Source organism: Sciurus vulgaris (assembly GCF_902686455.1).
Source record: "Sciurus vulgaris genome assembly, chromosome: 10".
Lineage (NCBI taxonomy): Eukaryota > Metazoa > Chordata > Mammalia > Rodentia > Sciuridae > Sciurus > Sciurus vulgaris.
In genome coordinates this window covers 59,669,220-59,695,501 of record NC_136470.1, presented here as the reverse complement: position 1 = coordinate 59,695,501, position 26,282 = coordinate 59,669,220, and the positions used below count along the sequence as shown (strand labels likewise).

Genomic DNA, 26,282 nt, shown 5'->3' with positions numbered 1-26,282 from the left:
CACTTTACACCAGGTGGCAGAGGTGGGAGACATGTTGTGTTTCAGGGTGTATTCAGGAGTCTTCGGATCAAGAAACCGACAGGAGTTCTTGACTTTCTCCTTTTTTTAAAAAAACTGACTGTTTTTCTACTTTCTAACAGATTTACAGAACACAGAAGGGAGCATTCTGGGTCTCTTCCCCTGAAGGGCATATGAATTTTCTCTCTATCTTAATCTTATCTGTCTGTCTGTTGCTCTCCCCGTTTCTGTCTCATCTAAAGAACTGAATTATTGTTCATTTGTTTTATGCGAGCCTTGAAAAATGACTCTTACAGCATGCCCAGAGTGATGCAGATGTGACTTATGAGTGGCATGCCCTACGTTCCAGCTGTGCCCCACCCACCCCCACCCTTTCTCCACCCAACTCCCCACATCACACATGCACATCCCCTCACTCAAGGACCCCCAGTCCCTCAGGATCCTGAATGCAGCACATTAAGACTTTTAGGCAGCTTCCCAGAGATTCCATCAGAAGATGAGAGCATTCCCCAGCATGCCAGGGGGGCTGTCTTTCATGCTTGGGGTCCCCACCTCCTCAAAGTTTTCCTTGCCCTGGTGTTGAGCTCCTACACTGTGGTCTCCCTGGAAGCTACTATGGGTGTGATGAGGCTCCTCAGAATGACAAGAGGCTTTATGGTTGTTCCTGGTGAATCAAATACTGGATTTATTTGTTGGAGACATAGTTACATTCATATCAAAATAACAATTTGTAAATTCGTTTTGCAAGTTTCAGTAGAAACATGAAAATCCTTTTAAAGAAATGGTAACAGTAATGCGTCATCCTGGCAGGCAGTATTTTTTCCAGCACATGTACTGTTCTCTCCTGGACTGTGGTAGCAGTATGATCTCTTTTCTCTGACTTGGGCACTGCTCTTCAAGGTATTTTCTCAACCCTGTAATATGTCCTTTTTTTTTTTTTTTTTTTTTTTGTTGTTGTTGTTCAATTTTAAATACAAGCTTGTCTTTCAGGTTTTAGATAAAAGCAGCACTGAAGTTTCATTGAAACAAGAACAAAAGGAAGTTCCTCTCAAAAACGAAGGTAAAAATAAACCATTTTACAGAGATCAGCTATAATATTTGAACCATTTTCCATAGGGCTTCTGTGACAGCCTGAGATATAATCAGAAGTTTGTCAACAATTTGGATTTTAAAAAGCTAAATTTGTTGTTCCATCCAGAACTAGAAGGAGGAGTGGAGAAAAGTGCTAATCTCACCTGTTTGGGTGGGACAGTGACACCTGCTGGCTGAGAACAGTGTCCCCCCAAACTGCCACATTGCCTGAAATGCCATAGACTTATGCCACTCTCCACACTGAATTTTATTTACAATTTTGCCAAGGATTGATTACCAGGTCTATAATTTTCAGAATCTGCTTTGAAAATTGTAATGGAATTCCTTATTTTAATCATTTAGCCCCTTTCCTGATTTTCATGATTCCTCTGAAATCCATAAGAGTATTTCAATACATGTATTTATTCTTTCGTTTCCGTGGGATATATATGCTTCAGGTAAGACTTGAACTTATTTAAAGCATAAACTTGCCCTCATGATATTCAAGCCAAATTTAATCTCCCTGGATTAAAAAAAAAAAATAGAAACAAGTTGAATTTGGAGTGTTTTAGTTTCTTCCTGTTCAGTCATCATTATTACTATAATTCTTTTATTAGGTGTTATAAAAATATTATACCATTCTCTGTCATTGGGCCCAGGCAACACGTGCATTATTTTCATCTGCATTGTCTTTATTCCAAAATAAGCTTGAAATCCCTTCTTAGTCTGTTGAGTGAGTCTCAGCTTGTTTGGCTTCCTCCTTCCGGGCCTTTTTGTGCTGATCCATGCCATCATTTTGTGTTCACTTTGGTGGTAAGCTCTTCCTTCCTGCACATTCTGTTGCTTAGGTAACCTAATCAGCTATTCATTCACAACTTTATGTTTTTAAGCCCTTCAGCGAGGTCCCTCAGAAATCACACTTTTTCTTTTTCATCTTAATTAGGATAATTTGTAATTCCACAATCAGGATTTCTTTTGTTAGGCTCTCTTAATTTTAAAGCCAATCTTTTGTAGCCGTTTCTAACTATTACTGGGTCTTCAAGTGTGGTCCTGTTGCATTTCCAGATTGTAATGGAAAAATTGTTACTATAATTTTGATCCTGAAATTAATATTTAATTTTAAATATCCATCCTGGGTTTGGCAGGAACAAATTGTGAAATATTTTTAAATGATTGTAATTATAGATTAATTGACTGTTGAGTTATTTTTTTTTACTTTGTATGCAAGTCAGAAAGTACAGCCAATGGTGTTTAACCTGTGCTCAGAAAACCTCTGGCACCCATTCTCTTTTATGTTTTCCTGAAAGAACTTGGCAGATCCTCAGCATTCACCCACCATATAAAGCTTCCCTCCTTGTCCTATTCTCCTTGGACTTCAATATCCCTAAACTTATTGACAAAGGTTTACTTAATAGAACAAGATATCTGGGTATTTTTAACAAAGAATTGTAGAAAGAGATGAAAGAAGGACAGATTGACTCGTTGCTTATATTGTCTTCAAGACTCTTAACAAATCCAAGGGAAGCTTCGATTTCTACTTACTAGGACTAGGAACAGATCATCAGCCTGAGGTCTCTTGAGTGAAAAGACTGACACAGGACTCTAGGTCTCTTTCTGCTTTCAAGTTTAGCTCTCTATTGGTGACACATTTTTTCACGGGGATCTGTCAGAATATCTTTGAACAGGAACACAAAATGAGAAAGAATAGGATAGTAGAGGGCAGAATGTGTTTTGGCAGAAGTTGGAGAGAATAGGGAGTATGAACAGTCCTGATCAGTCACCATACACTCATAACAGACACCAATAAAAATAAATAAAAACAACCCAAGTAACAGAGGCTCTTGAATTATTATATATACTATATATACCTTATTAAAATTATTATAAAATTCCTTAAGAACATATTTATAAATTGCCTTAAAGTTGGTACAACTTACAGGTGGATATTTGAATCAGAACTAAAGCATTATAGTTAATGAACCAACATTCCTTTGGTTCAGTTTTTTGTGTGATTATCGAAGTTGTCTTCATTTTGTCTCTGTCCTTATGAAGAAAAACAGGAGCTGTGCAGTGATACTTCAGCAATAGAAAAAGACTCTTCATTTTCTAACTGGGAAAGGTGAGTGTCCTACGATTATACAAATTCCAAGTCAGTGCAGTTACACTGTTGAAAAGTAATTATCAATGTTTAAACACAAGAAGAAAGAAAATAGTAGCAACAAAGGCAGTTAAGAATAGAACCAAATTTTACAACAGAAACAAGAAAGAATGAAAATTCACCTATTCACCAAACCTTTTCATTTCTTTTGTGAGGATTTGGGAATAATGAAATGGAACAGGCTTAGCTTCCTAGCCACCACAAGTAAACAATTCTGGTTACTGTGATGTAGTCAAAGCCCTGAAATGTCACACACATATGGGGTGTGACTATGAAATCATGAACTGACTTTTTTCCTTAGATGGGTCATTGACTTATTGCCAAATACACCTATAATTATTATAATTGCATTCTAGAATTTACTTGACATGAGACTTTTATCATTCATAAAATCAACTGGACATTTTAGATACCCAGTAGAATTAAAAGAATGCTTTCAAGAAAAAGATTCTTAACCTCTGCTACAAATTTATCTAAGTGGCTTTTCAGGTGTTCAGACTTGATTTCTCTGAATTCAGATGCTATGCCCCTTATATAACAGCACATTGAATTAAGGGAAAGAAAAGACAGAGGCCTTTCATTGTCTTGCACTTGGTAACAGAGTGGTTAGTTATTCCAACACCAAAATCCAACTTTACTCTTCTACTCAGAAGCCTTCCATCGCCTCTCTCTAGCCTTATCACTTTTAAGGTCAAGTATAGATTCGTTCCTTAGCATGGCACAGCCCCCTCCACTCCCACCCCTCCTTCTAGTCACCTCCTTGCTTCCCAGAAATTCCAAATTACTTACGGTTCATCACATTCTTCCACCTGTTCGTCTACACCACTTCCCTTGCTGCATGCCCTCTGCAACCTGTCTACCCATCTCTCCTGTCTCCTTTATTCAAGCCTCAGCTCAGGAGCTCTTTTCTGACTCTCCCAGGAAAATCCGGGTGTTCACAGAGTCACTGCTGCAGTGATCAGGTTGCTTCATGATTCCTTCAATAATTATTTGCTAAACACCAGCTAGGTGTTGACCCACAAGGGTGGGTCAAATGGAATTCTCAGGTCATTGCACTGCATGGATGCTCCTTAAAGATGTATCTTGTCTTTGTTGTACCTCTAAACCTGAAAGATCTCCCTGATAAAAAAAACCTGCCCCTGGTGACAAGTCACATTCCCACTATGAAGTCCTCCTGTGCTGGGTGTTTCAAAACACGTTTTACTGTTTAAAATTATCTGATTTATTCATCCATTTATTTCACCGTTTTCATTCTAGCTTGCTTGTTTTCTCTACTTTCCACTAGAAGCTAACTCACTCCAAGAGAACAGTCTGTCTTGTACCCTTATGTCCAAAATGGCACCAGACTCATAATTGGCACTCATTTTGTGTCGACTGAATGAATGCATGCTTCCCTACTCCCAGTGCTGTTGCTAGGTCTTTTCATGGACCATGATTTAATATAGAATTTTTTATTAAAATTTGAGCTATAATTTAAGATCCTTGCAGAAACTGAAACATAATTGTGCATGTATTATTTCCATATATCACTTTCAGATATTTATTAAGTTATGGGTTTTTTTAATCATTGTTGATTTGAATACAATATGAATGCTAGAAGTACAACCCAACTAAAACAATCTTAATGGAAGAAATGTATCAAATGCATTACTAATGATAGTGATGATAAGGAAGATCATAATAATTATTAGATTCTGTTTGACAAGTACTTACTACCAAGCATTGAGATAAAGTCTTTGAATATCCATTTAATCAACTCTGTGAGGAAGGCCCTAGTATTATTTGACAGAAGAGGTTGAGAGAGGTATACCCTGTGTTCTGGTGTAGTGTATTTTACCTTCTATTCCCAACACCAACATGAATTTCCAGCATCCCTAAAATAATTTTTTAAGGGAAGACTTCTCGTAATAAAATGTTAGCATAAAAGAAGTTATAATTAATGAACATTTAGACATTCTGTAAGTATTTTTTAACAGACAGGCATTCATTTATGTAATGTTCTTAATCTTTAAAAAAAGTTACCTGAAGTTAGACAGTATAATTAATGCCAAAGAACTGTTCACAATAGAAGCACATTCCATTTGATATAAACTATTGTCCAATTTCTAAAAGTCCCTCCCCATATAAACACAGAAACCTCTGAGGATCTGTGATCCTAATTTACAGATGTCTGCATGAAGGGATTACAGAAATCTTCTTATGACTTGACACATAAGACTGTGCATGATCTGACCTCTGCCCATGTTCACTTTCCATATTTTACCATACTCAGCCTCTTGAAATTTTCTATTCCAACCATTCAAAAAGCTTTGATTTCATAACATGCTACACTGATTTGTGCTTCCTCACTGTGCTGTCTTTTCCACTTCACAGCCAGGAGTCCTTTTAAAACTGTGTCTCGTCATCCTGCTTCTGTGCCTGAAACCTTCCCATGCTAGTGCCCTCTGTCTGCAAGGAACTCGGTTCCCTCCCGGAGACCACAGAACACCAACTCTCTCATCTCAGCTTCTCCCTCTGCTTCCTGCTTCCCCCACTCTGCAGCTTCTACTTTTCCCTTCTTCCTTGAACAACCCTGGAGCTTTCATCACAGTTTACCTGGAGCACTCTTCCTCCAGATCTTTGCTAAATATTTCTCTTAACTGCCTTGGTTCTCTTTTGTTTTATGTCAGTGAATTTCTCCTGGTCTAAAACAGAACTTAAGTGTCTTCCAGCCAAGGAGAAACAAGTGTTATATGACTAGTGTTGTCAAGAGTAAATTATCACCAATGCTATTTAATTGTGGCCACCCAAAAACCTTGACACGATGTGTGACAGGAATGAATGGTGATTAGTCTAATTAAGAATTCATTTTATGTAACAATTACATGGGTGGAAATTTATGCCTTTTTACTGTTGTGTATTAAGAGTTCATTTGCTTCTGAATCTACGAGTATCTAATGTGGTTCTACTTTGGAATTACAACCTTAGCTCGTCCAGTGTGCCGATGGAAGATTTAAATCCACGTTTTGGACAAGAAGTCAGAGTTTCTGCCAGTGGTGATTGTAAAGCTGCATCTTCACTTATGACATCTCAAAGCACAACTGTCGAGGAAACGGCGAGAAAACTGATGTCTAATTTAAGGTAAAGTCAGTTCCTAATGTTTCCTCACCTACTTTGTTGAACTTTCTAAACAGTGATGACTGCTTTTTTTTTTTTTTTTCCCCCTGAGTGGTAATGTTATTGGGAAAATTCCATGGAGTGACTTTGTGACCTGTCTTGTAACTATACTGAATTAGATATACCTAGATATACCTCAGGTTAACTGACCCTTGAAATTGAACTACAGTCACTAACTGCCTACTGTCATATGGCCCAGCAGTATGGTGGACATTGATCCTCATTTAAATGCAATAAAGAATTTTTTCTGAATTTGCTTATTATTTTTTTCTCCCAAACAAAAATTCTCATGACATTTGTATGGCCTTTTAAAATACCTATTTTTGTAATTTTAAGATTCTTAACTTATTGAGGGAAACTGAGCTTTACCTTTCTGTTCAGTGCAGAATGTTGACCTACGCAGCATGGTTAGTGAGGAAGTTAGATATTTGGATCTCTGTTCTCAAAGGATGGAGACATGGAGGAGTAAAGTCCCGGGATTCAGGTGTTCTCCAAAGAGGGACTGATGACCAGGATTCAGGTGTTCTCCAAAGAGGGAGCTTTATGACCATGCCCAAGACATCTGTGTACAAAGGGCTCTAACATAGGTGTCTCATGGGAGGGTGAGTGGGGAGCAGCAGTGTGGCATGCAGTAGCATTCCCAGTGGTTTCCTTGGGTTTTGTCTGTGAGGGGCTTCTGTGGGGGAGAGGCTCTGGGCCAAGGAGAGCACATAGCAGGCCCTCGCTCAAGTAGTGATTTGCTTATCAGTGACTGACAGAATCCTCCTGAAGGGGAGAGTTCTGGAAGAGTAGGAGGATGAAGGAAGAAAAGGTGGAGGAAGGGCCTATATGGAGGGGCTACAGCCCCTACTAGGGCTCTGGCTTTGGTCATGTTTGTGAAAGTAGATCACTAACCACAGTGGGCACAAACTCACTTCTGCAGCTGCCCGGGGCTTTATGGAAGTCTCTGTGGCAGTTTGCAGGCATGCAGGACTCGATTCACATGGTATGTATGCCCGCCTGCTACCACCTAGGTTCCATGCCTAATACCAGTCCTGCCCCAGGAGACCAGAAGCACTCTGGTTATATGTGACAAGACAAGGTGTCAACAGAGCAATGAAGCCAGCGTGCTGTATTCTTCCTCACCAGATTCTGATCTGGGCTGGCCAGCTTACACTAGCCTGGATGGGAGAGGAAGAGGACAGACCTCAGCATTGGACAAGTGTCATGAGGTCGTAAAGGCCACTTGTTCAGTGATCTGGAATAATGTCAGTATTGTACCACCGTGTCCCTCAGCAGAATCCCTGAAGAATTGAAATCTCCAACTAGTTTCTTACCCTCTGTCAGGACTTTTTCCAAAATTAGTATGTAAGATCCTAAGTTTTTCAGTTGGGTAACCTTAAATTTAAATACTGGTTGATTATCTACTCTTTCTTAGATTCAGGCATATCCATTGATCACTAAAGCATACTAATATGCAAGAAATTATGTTTGTGTGTGTGTGTGTGTGTGTGTATATGTATATACATATGTATGTGAATAAATGTGTGAATTTCACTTAACATGTAAGGGTATGACCATGACCATATATCCAATGATTGGGCCAACACTATAAGTAAACCAGGCTTTCTCCACAACCTTCCCTCCAAAGACATTTTGAGTTAGTGCCAGAGAGAGAGAGAGAGAGAGAGAGAGAGAGAGAGAGAGAGAGATAACACAACCAGATGTCATAAACCCTACTATCTGTTAGCCAAGTGCAAATTGATCAAGTGCAAAATGTCTCAGAATCATCACTGCCTCTTACATTGAGGCTTTCTTGATGATAGTAATAACTACCACTTTTGAACCTTTATTTTATTTTAGGCATTCACTTAGGTATTTTATGAATTCAGTCCTGACAAACTTGAGAGATTGGTACTATATATTTTTCTTTCTTTCTTTCTTTTTAATGGATGTGGAAATTGAAGCTTAGAGAAGCTAAGTAACACATTGAAAGTCGTACAGACAAGTACATAGCTACTAAGAATGGGGCTGGTTTTAAGCCCCCCTGCTTTGGAATCCTGTGCTCTTAATCAGGTAGATGAATAGCTCTCTTTCCTTACTCTCCACACTTATGAGACCAGAGAGACCTGAGCATGCTGGCAGCAGCTTGGATGTGCTTACCTAACTTTCTTTTCTAGTTAGATAAACTTTTTCAAATTCATTAATCTCCTTATTTTTCACTTAGCTAGTTTTTGTTCTTCATATTCATTCCTTAATGTTTACGTGTGATCAAAAAGGGGGTATTTTGATTCAATGTACTAAGACTTTAAAGAGCATCCACTTCTATTATTAGGCATCGGTAGAACATTAAAATTTCCCACAGATGTCCTTCCCTGACCCTTCGTCCTGGTTAACATCTAGACACCTCCTTATTGCTTAGAATTATCACACGGCCATCTCTCCAGCACTTTGAAAGCCAAATGTATTAGTATATCAACTCTATTCTGTGCCAGCTTAAATTTCCTCTGGTGATTGCTGTATTCAAAACATTCAGTGAGGAAAGAAAAGGTGTGCAGAATACAGGCTTTCACTGGAGCAGAACACGCTCCTCATTTTACCCATTTTCTGCCTTTAGGAGCATGTGGTATGTTTTCTCACATTTACCAGTGAAAACAGAGGTTTTTTTTTTTTTTTCTTTGTTAAGTGCTTGTTGTTTTATTTTCTGTACCTCACTATTTTATATGTGGTCCACATATTATTTCTTGAGTTAACTAGACTTCATCACAGAGTTAAAAATTGTGGCTGGCAGTGTGTGATGTGAAGGACACAGTGTGTCCCTACCCAGAACTGCTCACCACCTTTGCCTTGCTTATCACACGGCAGAGAGCAGTGCCGGAGCTCCCAGGGTGTAGAGTTCTCGCTCCACCAGACTCACCCGGACCTGCACCAGGCTCACCCTGACCTGCCACCAGCATTTCTCTTCCCACACTGCCAGAGTAGGGCCTGTCCTCCTCTGTTTAATGATGCTAGCGGAATAAATTAATTATCGTCTTTTCCATTACCTGATTATGCTCAATTTAAACGTTTTTCTTATGTTATTTTTTGTTCTATATGTACAAGTTTAATTCCTAAATTTAAAATAGATTGGTTTTCCATATTATGTCCAACATTTATTTGTATGTATTCAAAAAATAAATTAAATAAAAGGAAATTATAAAGTGAATAGTATTGCTGGATGTTAAAATACTTTCTACTGATGGAGTGGGATTGAGTTGTGTCAAGTTAAAGGGAAATAAGCTGAAATGGGATACAGACTGTTACATTTTCCAGGCAGGTCCTAAACATTGGAGTAGTATCAAATTTCAAATCACTTTAAATAGTGTTAACAGTAATAATATTAATATATATTTGTTTTGCACTTAGTATGTAGCAGGCACTGTCTGAAGGGCTTTGCATAGGTTAACTCTCCTAGACTTTACAATGATTTTATAACTACAATAATCCTATAACTATATTTATTATATAACTGCATTTATTATTCCCATCTTACATATGAGAAAACTGAGGCATGTAGAGGTTAAATAATTTGCAGAACACTTAAGTAGTACACCTGGGATTTGAATCCTGAGCCATCTGGTCTCACAGTCCTCGATTTAATTGCTAAACTCTAATACCTTATTTGGCTTATTATTGTATTTATGAATGTGATAATGTATTCTTTATTTATTTCATCTTTATAAAAACATGAATATGCTCTGTGTTATCTTCCATTTTAGAAATAACAAAAATAACACTTAAAAAGAAAGCCACTTTTTAAGGTTGCCAGTTACTAAAGCAAAAGAAAAGACCACAAAAATACAACTAGCAACCAGGTCTGTTAGAAACCATTGCTGGATTTCTGGCTTTAGAAAATGAAATCATGTCATTTCCACTTTATCCTGGTCTTTCAGTGGGTTGACAAAGAGAGTTTTTGTCAACCTCAAGTAGGAGACTTGCTCTCCTCATCCAGCACTAAGCTGATTAACCAGATTATTGTTTAAAAAGAATGGGTGGATTCAGGTACCTCTAGGTGGCCCTGCCCACATCTACTGTCTCTAGAAGGAGAATTCTGTTATTTAAGTCAGAGATTTTTCTTTCCAATTTCATTAAGAAAGCACTCACTCTGTTGAGAAAGTAATATGACTGTAGAATGAAAGGGAAATGACCTTTAGTGGGAACTTTCAAAGTTTGTCCATCATATTTAGGGACAGTGCTTATTTCTAATGTTGGCTCCCTCGATGAATCCTGTGAAAACTTCTAATTCAAACTGAATGATATAGATAGAGATTCTACAGAAATTCAACTGAGTAGGGCACCATCTCCAAGTCCTGGAAGCAAGTAGTTGTTCTGGAAGAGTTATTTAGGAGATTTAATTCTTCAGTTCTTAAGGAGAGAGAAAATGTTAAACAAAGATAAATTCCTGATATTACTATCAAGTCTGAGTATAAAATGGTGAATCAGTGGGTCAGGGGAAGGGCTGTTGCTAGGCAGCACAGAAGTCCTGTTGAGCAGCAACATTTGGTTCAAGAGTCCCTTAAAATGGACAGCGTCTTTTTAATTCAGTGAACAAGTGAGTGGACACTGTTTTATTCCTATAATTTTACACTGCATGCTTCCTGGACCACCCCCCTTGAAGGGCCATTTATGGATGATAGGATCATTATGTTTATCCTAAAGAAAGCCTGAAGTTTGAGGGCGGAGAGAGGTTTGATAGAATGTACCCTTCAGAACAGAAGAAAGTATCCCTGACAAATTCCACAGAAGACTCCTGCCAGTAACTGAAGGAGTTTTTAGAGCTCTTAAACATCTAAGATGAGATGTTTAGTGATTTGGGGTATCTTACACGTGTGATATCTACTAATGTAATGATATTACATCTTGATATTTTATACTTTTTGTTTTATTTCCGCAATCTAACAGTGCTGGGGACTTGAACCCGGGTCTCAAGCTTGCGAGGCAGGCACTCTACATGATGGGCTATATCGCCAGCACGATATCTTATACTTTTTATGAATAGTCTCTAATATTTTTCCTGAATTTATTTGGCAGGAAAAGGAGAAGACGTATATGTTTGTGTTTAGAGACTGCAAGTCACTGGCTGGGTTCTCTTTCTCTCTAGTCAGTCTTGTGGGACAGAATCCCCTAAGGAAGAAGCTACTTAGCAGCGACTCTATTTAGAAGAATGTAAAGATAAGATACGAGGAAACACTAGAGAAAGAGACAAAGAACAATGGTACAGGGACCCTGCTTGGGCCTAATGGAGCGTGTCCTTCACAGCCATAAAACCAGAGAGCTTCAAAATAGGAATCACTCCTCAATCCAAGCGTTTTCATAAAGATGACGTGAAATTATGTACACAAGATAGCAGTGGTTGGCACATTTCTAGAACTCTATAAGGAGTCGTTAGAGCTGACCCAGGTGGCTCAGACATTTTACCAAAGGAAGATACTCAATTTCCCAATGTGGGATACAGATGCAGAACATTTCCTTCACATCCCCACCCCACAGTTATCTAACTCCTATTCTGACTTTGGGGCTCCCATATATAAGTGAGAGCTTCCAAATACTCAGGGCTCCCAGATACTTGGCTTAGGGCTTCCAGTATGAGTCGGGGCCCCCCGCGGGACTGTGGTGGCACACACTCATCCTTCTGGAACTGCCCACATTGCTGTGGAGTAGCCTGCTTCCTTGTCTTTCCACGTTGTATTGAATCAGTGCAGGAAAGAGTATTGGGATCCCAACCTGGAGGGCATCATGTGGGCTCACTGAGGCTCCACAGAGCAATGGCTGTTTTAGTAGTTTCAAGACAAATTATCCGTGAAATTAATGAGTGTGAGAAGATACAAAAATCACAAATGCTGCTGTGATTTCAGCTAAACCTTCACATGAAGCACTGTTCAATTTTTAAATTGCATCTATCACCAATCCATTTGTGGAAATAATAGTACGTGTGTGAAACACGTTCTTCAGACTATAGAAGATGTTTAGGGTATGTATATTTTGAAGTAGAGACACCACAAATGAGAATTATCCAGAATGAATCTAGAAGTTTTTCTCTCCCCAACCTACCCCTTCACCCTCTCCCTTTCCCCCAAATACCAGCATCATGTATTTATTTACCTAGGAGTATTTCTTGAATGATTGCTGAATTTGCTCTAAATTTAAATAGCAAAAAATGTATGCTCACCTCGGAAAGGACCTGCATTTGGAAGTGGTTTCAACCCTGTGGTGGGGAAGGGAGGTGAATCTGGGTGGAAGTGAGAGTATTTCGTATGGAAAGTGTCTCATCACTTCTGTCCCACCTAACCAGCCATAAGGCCAACAGGTTCCCTTTCCCAGGGACTCCAGTGGCAACTTTCTTTCTGTGCCACCTGATTTCTTCTCATCTCAGATCTCTGGAAGCCTATTTTCATTCCATCTCTACCCCATTTATCTTCTTCTAGCCAGGCAAGTCATTCTGAGAACTGTGTGTATGATACTTAATATTTGGGCAATTCTGAAACTTTCTAGCTTAAACCTCCTTGAAACTATAAATGCAAATAAAATACTAGGTATGTATTATAAGAAAGAGCTGTTTTATCTCTGATGTACCATATTATTTTACAACTGAAAAGATTTTGTCAATCCTTTAGATAATATGCATGAGGATCTTGGAGTTCATCAACATGAAAACACTGTACACTTTTAAGATGTGCTGGTTATAAATTTCTAGATTTCATTCTGCCAGGAATGAAAGATGTGTCATCTAAGTGATTAATCACAGAAAAGCGGTCACATTAGTAGGGCGGGTGCCATTGCCTTTTGGTAAAATGAAGCACCTGTCAGAGCAATGGCCACCGCTGTTTTGAAAGAGCAGAATCCAGATATGATTTCTAAGAGTAGTCCCAGAGGCCCTAATGAAGGGAATTGCTCTGGAGAATTAAGCTCTTTGACTTCCTTGGAGAAAAAGTCAGTAATACAGGAACTGCCTGTTTTCCTCCAGGAAGTTTAAAATGCTGAATTCACTGCAGAAAAGAACACTCAGGCAGGTGCAGGGCTTCCCAGGACTGGTTGATGATGAATTGCTAGGATTGTGAGTTATTTTTTTTTTCCTTCCTGTTCCCATTTTCTTTTCCTGTTTCTTCCTTTGCCTTTCCTTTGATAATTTTTTAAATTTTTAAATAAATGTAGATTTGCCTGCAATTTTAAGAAATAATGCAGAAATCAGACTATACCCTTCACTCCATTTGCAACATGTGCAAAACTAATCAGGATGTCCATGTTGACACAGTGAAGATGCAGAACCTTTTCCTCACTGCAAGAGTCCCTTCTGTTGTCCTTTTATAGTTACATTCAGGTCCTTCTCAGTCTGTGCTTCTTGAAGAACTCTTTGATGCCAGTGGTAACAAAATATTTGTGAGGAGTTAAGATTGATCTTTGCCAGATATTTAATTCCCAGGGGACAAAACCGATTCTGATGGGTGTGTGCTGTGTCTCTTGGCCTGGTATTCCTAATTTCTGCTCTGCTTTTGTTCCTAGGGAGATCCTTCTGTATTTTTTTCCTGAGTATCAGCTACCATCAGAATTTGACTGCATATCTGTAGAAGAACTCAGAGCAAGTTCTGAGGTAAGCTGTCTTTTTAGAACTCTGAAGGATGAAAACATAACTTGGGTGTAGCCCTCAGTGAAGACAAATGTAAAGTGGTACCAGTAAGAGGACTTGGAGTGCCTTTGAGTGAAGATGGGATCTTTATACCAGCTGTGTATCAGCATCAGCAGCATCTGTGAAATCTCGTGGGTAGCATCAGGTAGAGAAGATCTTACAGATGGAGAACAATCAGTCACAGAGATCAAAACAAATGGGACATAGTGGCTGACTTCACTCTCTCAAACCCAAATAGTTTCTGTTCCATAGATGCACTTCTTCAGTGGCTGTTAGGAGGGGCGGAGCTGAGGTTTGGGTAGACCACCATGTCAGGTGCTAAGAGTACTAAGACCTTCCTTGTTAGTGTCCTCATGAGCTCTTTGCTGACAAATACTTTAGTCACTTATCTGACCTGACTTCCTGGAGGCTCCAGCCGGCTGCCTGGAGCACTTTCTCGGCTTCCCTGACCACATACTTCTCATTTTCCTTGATTTCCTCCCTTTCTTCTTCTTTATGGCGACTCCGTCCCTACTTGGATTCTGAATGTTCTCATGTCAGAGGGTGCATTCCTGAACCGTTTTTTTCTGTTAAGTTCTATTTCTAGATGACACTCAACAGTAACCCAGAGACTCCCAGGCTATTTCTCTAGCCCTCTCTTTCAAGAAATCCAGACTCCATATGCCTTCTAGACATCTCATTTTCAATATTTAATTTTACTCCAACTTCATTTTTTTATCACGTGTTTTAACCATGCTGTATTTATTTATGTAAACTGCCTGAACCCGTTTTTGTTTTTGTTTTGAATGAAGTGAGGTATAATTTAGATAGTTAATTTATTTGAATCCAAGCTTAAAAGACCAATAGTACCACTGCTGACTGGTTCTAGGTTTATTTATACTAGTTACTTGCATGTTACAACTCTGTTGGAGACACCACATTCTCCAAAGTTAATATCCTGTTCTGTTATCATTTATGAAAACAGCTGGAGCAATGCCCAGAGCAGACGAACAAAAAGCTGAAAATATGTTTCAACCAGGTAAGCTTCCTTTCAATGTAGTCATTTATATTCTAAATGACCCATGTTCCAAAAGAGAAATAATATAAATTTCCAAATGTTAGGTTTGGATGGAAATCAAATTTGCATTTACTTATCAAGACTTAGATTAATGTGTAGCATATCAGATGTCATAAAGCAACATCTTTTGAATTTTAAAATGCAAATGTTTCCACAACATAAAGCTTGTGAAGCACTTGGAGTAGGGTAGTATTTTGAACAGGAACCAGGACAGTCTCAGTCTTTAAGAAATATTTTCAATCAATAATGGGCAAAAGAACTGAACAGACACTTCTAAAAAGAAGAAATACAGATGGACAACAAATACATTAAAAAAATGTTCAACATCCTTCACAGTCAGGGAAATGGAAATCAAAACTACATTGAAATTTTATCTCATTCCAATTAGAATGACAGTCATCAAGAATACAAATAATAATAAATGCTGGTGAGAATGACGGGGGGAAAGACACACTCATACATTATTGAGGGGACTGAAAATTAGTACACCATGTTGGAAAGCAGTATGGAGATTCCTCCGAAGACTAGGAATGGAGCCACCATATGACCCACCTATTCCACTCCTTGGTATTTGTCCTAAAGAACTAGAATCAGCATACTATTGTGATAGTATATCAATGTTTATAGCAGCACAATTCACAATAGCCAAGTTAGGATCCAGCCCAGGTGCCCACCAACAAATGACTGAATAAAGAAAATGTGGTATGCATACACAATGAAGCAGTACTCAAGCCATAAAGAAGAATGAAATTATGGTATTTGCTGGTAAGTGAATGGAAATGGAGAACATCATGCTAAAGGAAACAACCTAGACTCAGAAAAACTTCCTCAAGTGTTTCCTCTCACATGTGAAAACTGGACCAAATTAAGGGGAAAATAGCATGTGTACTGTGGTTGGGGAAATCCCATGAAATATATTCACTGAATCCTTGAAAAACTAGACTAAAGCAAAAGTTGTTCATAGACTGAAATTTTAAATTATTACAGACACTTCAATATCTCTTTGGGTTTTTTCTCTTAGAATCTTATCAATAGTTACTAAGATTATGATTTTCCCATTATAAAAGTAAATAATAGTACAAAGGAAGAATTTAAAGAAATTTATCCCTTGACCCAAACCATCCAAGTTTACTGATGTTAATATTTTTGATACTTTTTACAACCTTTCTCTCTCTCTGCATAGATTTTTTAAAAACAGAGAGTCCATGGTATTCTTCAGTTTTGTTATAGAAATTGCCCACATGATCATATGCCCTCAATTCCCTTATTTCACACTCCGGGGAACAGGGACTCCAAGATGTGAACTCGACCAAGCTAACAGGGGATTCACGCTGGAGCTGGGATGATCAGATGTCATTCAGACATCCCCCAGTGCCACAAGAGTCTGGAACTTTTCATGGCACCAAGATCAATATTGAAATGTCAGGTCGTCACTGACATTTTCTGTGTTTTCTCAAACATGTACACTAGGTCCATCACTAGCACATACACTAGCAGCATCTTCCGTGGGCTGAGGCTTACGGCCTTCTGGAAAACTGTCGTAACAGCATACAAGTGTATAAAGACTGGGAGGTGAATGGCTCCCCTGGAGCTCTGCAAAGCACAGCTGTGAGCAGAGCATCTCGTTTCTTTTATGGAGAATGATGTATCCTGGGATATTCTTGCTTTGCAAGTGAAAAAGAATTGTGAATTCCCAGAAATCTTCTGACTAGGTAGACTTGAAATGAAAACTGGAACCTAAACCAGATTCCTTTTCACAAAGGCAGTATCATGATATATTCAGTTTTTGAACTTTTCCCAAATTTAACAACCCTCATTGTTTCTGACTCAGTGCCTGGTAGACTGTGCTAAGCAACTAGGAATGAAGGGGAATCGTACTTAATTTCTCATTCCTGCTCAACTGCTAAGTGAATTTGTTTTCTGAATAATGTTTTGTTAAAAAAAAAAAAACAGGAATTAAACATTTTCAGTTTGAAGACTGTCCTATCAATGTTTCTTACATAGAATAAAAGACAGTTTACTTTCATTATGTTTTTGTCACTGTTTTAGCACTAATATTAATCAGCTAAAATGGAATTGTGATTGATTGAACCAGATACTAAAATCAGCTTTTTCTAAATGTTACCTAATTTCACCCTCAGCTTTGGGAGGTAGGTCCCACTATCTCCATTTTAGCAGTGAAGAAATAGAGATTCAGGAAGATAATATCTCAATGTCATGGTGCAAATAAGTGTCAGCTTTAGGATTTCAGCTCAGATTTGTCCTGCTTTGAAGCTCTTTCCATTACACTACTTTTCCCCATCTTATTCAGACTTCAGTGCTTGATCCTTGTGATACAGTTTGCAGGCGTTACTTGCAATAGATCTATTACAGTGTCTCAGCATGTCAATGTAGAAGAATTATCTTTAATTAAATTTACTGGAGACCTTGACACTATAACATGAGATGGAGATAGTGAAGGTGCCCAAAGTGGGATCTTCAGGTGTAGTGTGTGTGGTAGGCACATTGGCTTAGTGCTCAGCAAGAACTGATTACCCAAATGAGAAAGTCTGACAATCCACCTGAAAGGTTGTCTTCCCACAGGTCTTCACCTACTCATCAGGGGGCTTGGTTTATTTACTTACACTATAAAACTTAGAAATCGGTTAAGAATTAGACTGTCATACATCAAAGTCATACATCAAGCTTATGTGTTCCTTTTCGTGTGTGTTTCCAAGTGGTATTTTCCCCAGTGTCTACACTATCAGTAGAGGGGCCAGGTTGTTCGGTCTTAGAGGTCAGAGGGAATAAGAAGTGTTTATTCAGGATCAACAGTGTTAGTGTATGTGATGACTAGAATCTTCCTGATACTCAGGACAAGTGGATTCAAAGGATCAAGGTAAGATAAACAGTCAAGAGACCAGGAGTTCCTATTGAAACTGAGATGGGGAAAACAAATCCACCATATTTTATTCTTTGTGCTCACAAGCCATTTGCTCCATCCAGAATAAATATCGCAGCATTACTTCAACATCCATTACCCAGACTTTCTCTGAGTCTTGCCTTATGCTGACCTCCAGAATATGCTTATCTGTGTTCCCAGCACACAGTAGGCCCCTCAGACACCTCCCACTCTATTAGAACTTGGTCATGATAATCTTTTACAAAAATATAGCCTTGTCTTTCTATCTGAGATTAATCATGACCTCTCTGTGCTATGAGAGAACCTAAAAAACTTGATTTTTATCATTAATTAAAATGTCTGCTCTGTATTATAATAGTTTCTTGTGTTTCGTTTTCTCCTCAACAAGATTATAAAGTCCTTGAAGTTAGTGATAAGAAAGTTCTTATCAAACTCTATATTCTAGCAGCATTCAGTAGATATATTTGAATGCATCTGGATCTTAACATTTATGTGTTGAATCGTAGTTGATCATTTCTGCTGTAGTGTCTTCCTGTAAAAACACATACATATCTCCTTTTGTGTGGTAAAAAGCTATAGATCCCACAGGCCTTCCTTACTTCTTAGGATTCTGAAACTGCAACGTTGCAAGAGCAGGACTTTCTGAATTCAAGGTAGAAAATTAAAATCTCAGTTGAATATTCTTTCTTTTGAATCCTAATTCTGCTCTGAATTCAGTGGGTTTAACCAGCAGAACTAAAGCTTCTCATCTACTCATCGTTCTCTTTTCACCTTATTTAATATGTTGATACAACTTGATATCCTTTTACGTTGAGCTTTAAAAGATGTCAAAATTGTTGCCTTTTTTTTTTTTTTTTTGGTATCGGAGATTGAACTCAAGGGCGCTCAACCACTGAGCCACATCCCCAGCCCCATTTTGTATTTTGTTTAGAGACAGGGTCTCACTGAGTTGATTAGTGCCTCACTATTGCTAAGGCTGGTTTTGAACTCAGGATCCTCCTGCCTCAGCCTTAAAGCATGCACCACCACGCCTGAAAATTGTTGTCTTTTAACAATACATCCTAGAGAGGTCATCTTGAGAAAAGAAGAAGAAATCAGGAAGCTAGATTGTGGTGTTTGGAGAAAATACAGTTTATTAATTATAAAAAGGAGAAAGAGACTAAATGTGATTTTGAACGTAGTGTGCTATATAAATGTTCTTCCCATCATATTGTATTAACGATGGTGGGATTTATTTTGTTTTTGTCTTTTAACTTTTAATTTTGAAATACTACTTTTAGGTATGTAAAGTATGATTCATATGAAGTTGCAAAAATAATAGAGAGAGGTTCCATGTACCCATCAACCAGATTCCTCCAGTGCTCACATTTAACATGATAATACAATATCAAAACCAGCAATTGAATTTAGTTCTACGTGTGTGTGTAGCGTGAAGTCATTATATCATATGTATCGATTTGGGTAGCCATCACTGAAATCAGGATCCAGAATTTCCATCACTATAAATACCTCACTCACGCTTCCCTTTTGGTCTCACTTCCCACACCCAAGCTCCTCCAACTCCTGGAAACCACTAATCTGCTCTCCGTTTCCACCATTTCTCCATTCAGGGAATGTTATGAAAGAGGGATCAGACAATCTTTTTACAATTGGCTTTATTCATTCAGCATCATTCAGGCCCATCCAAATGTTCCATGGCATGTTTCTTTTTATGGCTGGTGAGCAATACAGCTATTTTCCAAATAATGATGTTTTTAAGATTTTATATATTTCTGTTTTATTTTATTTGAGTTTATTTTGTTGAAGTTATTTTTATAAAAAAAAATGTTTCTTGGCTGCTATTATTCAGAGTGCAAAAGCTATAAAGTTCTCGAGTTCTGAAAACTAAGAACTACAAATGACTGGTGACATTTGAACTTTGTGACTCTGCCCTCCTGAGTTGAATCATTTACCTTCAGACCAGGGGAGAGGGCAACTTCTGGGTTTGCCTGAAGCCTCCGTGAGAAGCTTCTGAGAAGCCTCCTAGAGGAGGTGATTGTTTCCTTAGTTTTAAGTCATAAACTTTGTGTAGGGTGAATTAAAGATGTTGAAAAATGAATTTCTCATAACTGACAATAATTTATTATACATGTATATATAAATTATATATATATATATTTTACAAGAGACAATTTGAAACAACTCATCATAAAGTTACAAGAGAGGATTTTGAATACACTCATCATAAAGAAATGATGAAAGTTTAAGGTGATGGATATGATATGTTAATTACTGTGGTTTGATCATTACCTAATATATACATTAATCAAAGCAAAACAAAACAAACAAGCACATTCCCCTCCAAGATCTTTGTAGCCTAGAAAAGCAGGCTGGCTCCATGTGTTTGAAATTCCCTTGCTGTGAGTGCTGCATGCGTATCTGCTTTCTTGACTCCTTGCTATTTAGTGTTGCGTTCCAGACCTTGGAAATATGGAGAGGAATAAAAATAAATCCTTTTTACACAGAGGTTACATGTGAAGAAGGAGAAACATAATAAACACACAAAGAAAAAAGAATTTAAAGGCACATAATGACAGATACTAAACACATAAATAAGTAATCATGATGTGCTGTGCTATAAAACAATTGTGCAGGCCCAGGGAGTTGACAGTGATGGTGTGTTTTGGGAAGAAGGAGGTGATTTTCAGATACAGCGGGCAAGGAGCATCTCAGATCTGAAACAGGGAAGGAGCTTTGTGCTGATCTGGGTTGAATTATGTGAACTATGAAAGCAGCAGGAGCAAAAGGCAGGAATGGGATTGGTGAATGCTTAGAAGAATGAGTCCTGGAACTCAGGAAACCCGTTGAGAACAGGTGGAGCCAGGTCAGGGATTGCAGTGTGTAATTCTTGGTGCCTTAGAGCAGCTTCCAGGAAGTTTAAGCCACTAAAAATCTAAGATTTCTTTACATAGCCATATGAAACCTTGAGAATCAGTCTCATCTTTAACAAACTGTTACACACACACGTGGCCCATATTTGTTATATGTGGAGTGCTGTTTTGGTTCCTGTTCCCACAGGTTCCTCTCCACTAACAGTGTGTGAACAGTATGCACAGAGTCAAGGTGCATTGCTAACATGACTTCAAGTCAAGTACTCCAAGTCAGGACTTCAGTGCTCTCTAATTTAATGGAGACTCCTCACGCTTCTGTCAACTCCAGTCATATCCCAGCCTTATCTGGGGATACAATACCCTTCCTCCCATAAGATATAAAGTCTGCATACTTGTATTAGCTCATGCAGTCAACTAGAAAGTTCTTGAGGACAAAGACTACCTTTCATATCTTTCTATCACCTACGATTAATGCCTTGTATTTATGTTCTAATGTTCATTAGAACTACAGATATGTAAGATTTCATTTGCTTAAATGACTTTATAGAAAGAAGACAGTTTGTGTAACAGTGACTGTGTGGGCAGTGCCTGGGAAGGGTCTGCTCATGTTAATGAAGGCGATGGATGGCAGAAAAGGGGCAGGGAAGGCCCAGGAGATGAAAGAGGCTGCCTTACAATTTTCCCTGCAACCCGGTCATGTTAGAATTCAGAAATTTCCTTATTATAGGAAACATTAAAATGTTTATCAAAATGAGATTTGCCCTATATCTCTTTTCTCAGAATATTCCCTGTTCTCTTATGATGTTAATGAAAGCAATTAATGCCACTCTAAAATTGAAGCATCTTTCCTCTCCATAGCCTGTCCTGCTTCATGAGAACCCCAAGCACAACAGGCTGTCTTGGAAAATAGCCAAGACCCTTGAATTTGCAAGAGGTAGATGGGTAACAGTCCATACTCTTCACAACAGGATAAAGAACCCACAGAGTGAGGAAACAAATTCCTCATTCTGTTGCTTCTGTGCTTTATGGTCACTACAAACTTGAGTCATAAGTAACATCATCTTCTCTTCAAGATGGCCCAAGTGTTGACCATCTGTCATTGCTCATGAGCTGCTGGTGCTGTGGAGAATGGGCCATGGGCACTGCCCCTCTGTGCACTATATGGTTTTATATTGCTAATGGGAGGACAGATTCAACATTCATGAAGTTCTTTCTTCATTCTAAAGTAAAGATCTCTGAGTCTACCTTGGTGTGCCTCTCCAGTCCTTAGAATTAGGGGAATATGGTACATGTTACCTCCTCCCTCCCTCTCTCCACCATCAGAGAGTTAGTTTCTTAAGGGTATCAACAATTTGGACTACTTGTCGCACTTACGTGCAGAGTGGATGCTTGGTACATGTGTGCAGTTGGAATATGAAATCATCTCATGATATTAGGGGGAATAGTAATATTTTAAAAATATACTAAGAATGTTTTGAAAACCATTCCCAGATCCAGAATGTTTACATGGTCCAATATGAAAAGAAAATTAAAAGAAAAATGCAGTCCATCATCTATGATGCAAATAGAAGAGGAATTCTTAATGAAATAGCTCTGGGACTCTGTGAACAAAAAAGGAGAATCACTGAGGATAAACTGAAGAATCTTCGTGTAAAACTGGCAGTGTTGTTGCAGAAACTTCAGCTGGTGAGTGATGACATTGTATATGGGTAGCAGGAATGTGCTCTGTGGCTAGACCCCTTTCCTGACGTCATCATTTGTTTACTGACCTGGGACAAGTCACTAACCCCATCCTTGCTCCCACTTAAAGAATATCAAAATCATAACTAAATGAACTTTGAAAATATATATAAGAATATTTTTTAAATTTCCTTATTTTTTCTCTTAAAAAATCAGAATTTTTTCACTGTTCTCTTACAATGGTAATAAAAGCAACTAATCCCACTCTACTGGTAGGTGATTGATCACTTTTGAATCTCCTCAGTGGTCTGTGTTAAGTAAGAATTTTTTTTACCAACTTTGCCAGGAAGCAAGGTATTTTTGTTTTATCTTCATACATAAATAAAATAAACACTCTTAATCTTAGAGGAGAGTTTGGAGAAGTCAGGAAATATTATGGAGGTGTGAATTACTGTCAGATGACCTTGTATATTTTAATGCCCAAAGAATTGATAGATTGAACTAAAGAGGAAGGGCTCAGTTTCTGCGACAGCACATAGAAATGCTGGATACGGCAAAAATTAAAATGTATTAGCCAAGATTGAGAAGTATTTCTATAGGTTCTAGGAATAAATTGAAAATGCAAGCCAAAACAGTGAGTTTAGGGCGCACGTGGCATTTCCTCCTCAGTTACAGCCCTGAGGGCAGGGACAGGAGACGGAATCTCCCCAGGTATGCAGGGTAAGAAAGCTGGAACTGCATCCTCTACAGAAAGCCCAGAGGATGTATGGGTGGTGGAGAGACAAGGAGACTGGCCACACACTATTTCAAGTGGAACTTTCAAGCCTGTCTGCCTGGGTTTCAGTCCAAGCTGTGAGCATTTCAAGGCGAAAGTTTATTTTCCCTTCAAAAAATATGCATCTTTTGGTTTACGTGAAGTTTCTCTTATATTAAGTAGAAAATGAAACACAGAAGATGCTTCTACTTAATTTTTGGTAAATTGCCCAAAGAAAAGTTCAACTCCCTTTGGTTATATAGGCAACAATTAAAATGCTACACTATTAAAATAAAAACAGACGATTAATGCTGCTTCTACATTATGGCAACTGTATTTGTGGTTCTATCAACACCACCCCTTCAGCCAATTCTTCAAGTTCATTATTACTGTGCAAGTGGGATTTAATGGAGCTTCTTGTGGCCATAAATGCTTTTAAATGTGAATGATTTTACAAATAAAAGGACAGGTATGGAATCTGGGCATGGCAGAGTTTCAGTGACAATTTTTGTTTTAACAACAGTGAACACTTACGACAAAGAAATTCTGTATCATAGAAATTGAATATCACTTAATGAGAATAAAAAAATCTAAAAGTTATCTCAGCATAGAAAATCTGTTTGGCTAGGGAAAAAAATGAAAGAATAATAATTTACTAAATTTAAAAAAAAATTTAATTACCTTCAATACCAAACCCCTTGGCTAATTACCTTGACTAGTTTTCCCAGACTAGGCAAGATAATTTTATTAAATTTGCTTTAGTCACAAAGTTTGGTAGGATGTGAGAGACTTAGCCAGCAGAATATGAAACCTTTTACCTAATCTAGTGGAAAGATACTCAAAGAGGTCTGACTCAAATATATTACCCTCATTCCACCACTTGAAGTTTCCATCTGTCCTTCTGACTGCTGGAGCAACTGTGGTAGAATAAAACAGAGAACTGGGTTGAGATGGGCCCAAAGCAGATGGAGTAGGACAGACACGTAGAAACTGGGCATAAAATCAATGTAAGGTCTTAGGAGGAAGTTTCACCTGCCAGGAAGAGACTAGTAGCCAAAGGATTAGCTGTACCTAACAGACTAAGCACTGGTCATGTTAGCAAGGATCACAGGGAACTCTTTATGGTTATTATATTTGGAAATCTAGGTAAATATCAATGTCATTGAAACCCTTCCACAGGAGCAGGACCCCAGTCACAAAACTGGAACCCTTGTTGTAGAGCTCATGTAGGGCAGAAGGAATAAAATCGAAGTGCATTTAATGAAACCAGGGAAGGGAAGAAGAGATGCAGGTGAAGGAATTGGACCCTTGGTGGGAACTGTTACAGTGCTGGGATTGCTTTTGAAAGGTCCATCCCAGCAGTCTTCTCCTCCATCTGTTCAGTTGGAGAGCTCGTTGACACTCTGGCTGGGCCTGAAGGAGAGAGATCTAGCTTATCCCATGGATCTGTCCAGGGATCCAGAAGCCCAGGGAAGGAGACTGAAATTACCCCAATGTGGTGCTAAGGGAGAGTGGGAAAGGAAGGATTGAGAGACAAGCGAGGCCAAGGCTTTGAGAAAAGTTGGAATAGTAAGAAGAGGAGAAACAGAAGTCAAATTTTGTTTACTTCTCTGTTTTTGCCTGAAAGACTGAAGATTCATGAATTTTTAAAACAAGAGATGAGAACCTAAAACAGAGAAGGATGACATGCAGGTGGGAAGGGACAAGTGATACGACAAGTAATTTTTTAAAAGGAGGAAAATGCCAGTGGAACTAACCTCCAGTAAAGAAGAAAATATGATCCGAATTCCTAGCCCCTTGTGAGCATAAAATGAGATTAAACGAGAAAACACTTCAAAAGGTTAAAAGCATTATTCAAACACAGGGCAGGTTCTGTTGCTACATGAATCAGAGAGAAGACTGTCAGGAGCCTGCCCAAAATACGTGAGTAAGCTCTGCAGCTTCTTTCCCTGGTGTCAGTGTTGCTTTTCTCTTCCAGGATGGTCCAGCAGGTGACCTGGAGCAGATTGACATTTATTTGGAAGCTTTGTTGAAAGAAGATAATCTCCTTTCCAGACCCCTTGAACAAAGTGATGCAGGTCTCCCATTAGAGAGCAATGGAATGACTTCTCAAAACTAAAAGTCAGAAAAGGTATTCCCTTTCCAAAAAATGCTGGATCAAAATGCAGTCTGTAAAAAATAAATAATAAATAATAAATAATTTTTTTAAAAAAGAAAAATCACAGGGACAATATAAACCATTAAAAAAAGAAAATTGGAAAATTTAAAAAAATTCTTTGTTGTAAATTTTTTCACCTACTAACTCTAAAAAATCATATACTTTAGAGATGGGAACAGATCTGCAATTTAAATGTTTGCCAATCCTATTTCTTATTTCTCCCTATTCTCTCGGATATAATTTTTAGAGTTCTCTAATTTTCATGCAAGCTACTAAGAAAAATGAAAATGTCACTTAAGCCTAAATTTTGCTTTTACTTAGATAATTGTAAAAACCTGAACACAGTGGATTTCAAAATCAATATACAAAGGACTGTAGAATCATGTTCTCTTGAAATGTGTGCTGAAAGACATTGTACCTTTTCTCCACTGCAGTCAACGCTCAGTAAAACAAACTATAAATCCTCCAAAAAACTCTGAGATAGAAGTTTATATGGTAGTTTTATAATTTAATTATAGTAAAACTATAACTCTCTTAAGCAGTATATACATATATATATATATATATATAACATGTAAGAATTGTGTTTTTATATTTACACACATGTAAGGAGTTGTTTTAATACTTTTCTTAATAACTGATTGCATTGTTTGTTCATGAATGTCTTTGATTTTGAACAAAAACAAATAAAAACATTAAGATTCATTTGTGGAATTGGTTTGTGGAATTATTTAATTTTAATTTGCATAATGCACATAGTACAAAAAGTAGAACATGTGAAATGTGATATTGTGAAAATTCTTCATTTGTGTCCTT

At 38.1% G+C, this 26,282-nt stretch overlaps 1 protein-coding gene across 3 annotated transcripts in view; it reads left to right on the top strand.

Annotated features, from left to right (window-relative positions):
- MORC1 (MORC family CW-type zinc finger 1) overlaps positions 1-26,073 on the top strand; it is a 152,751-nt gene extending 126,678 nt beyond the window's left edge. For all 3 annotated transcript variants that reach the window (XM_079101436.1, XM_079101437.1, XM_079101438.1), the window contains 7 exons: positions 1,009-1,078; positions 3,142-3,208; positions 6,215-6,367; positions 13,922-14,009; positions 15,010-15,063; positions 22,366-22,560; positions 25,287-26,073. In XM_079101436.1, the coding sequence (XP_078957562.1) occupies positions 1,009-1,078; positions 3,142-3,208; positions 6,215-6,367; positions 13,922-14,009; positions 15,010-15,063; positions 22,366-22,560; positions 25,287-25,427 (768 nt within the window). In that variant the 3' untranslated portion in view covers positions 25,428-26,073. The remainder of the gene's footprint in view (positions 1-1,008; positions 1,079-3,141; positions 3,209-6,214; positions 6,368-13,921; positions 14,010-15,009; positions 15,064-22,365; positions 22,561-25,286) is intronic.
- Positions 26,074-26,282: the final 209 nt, after the last annotated feature.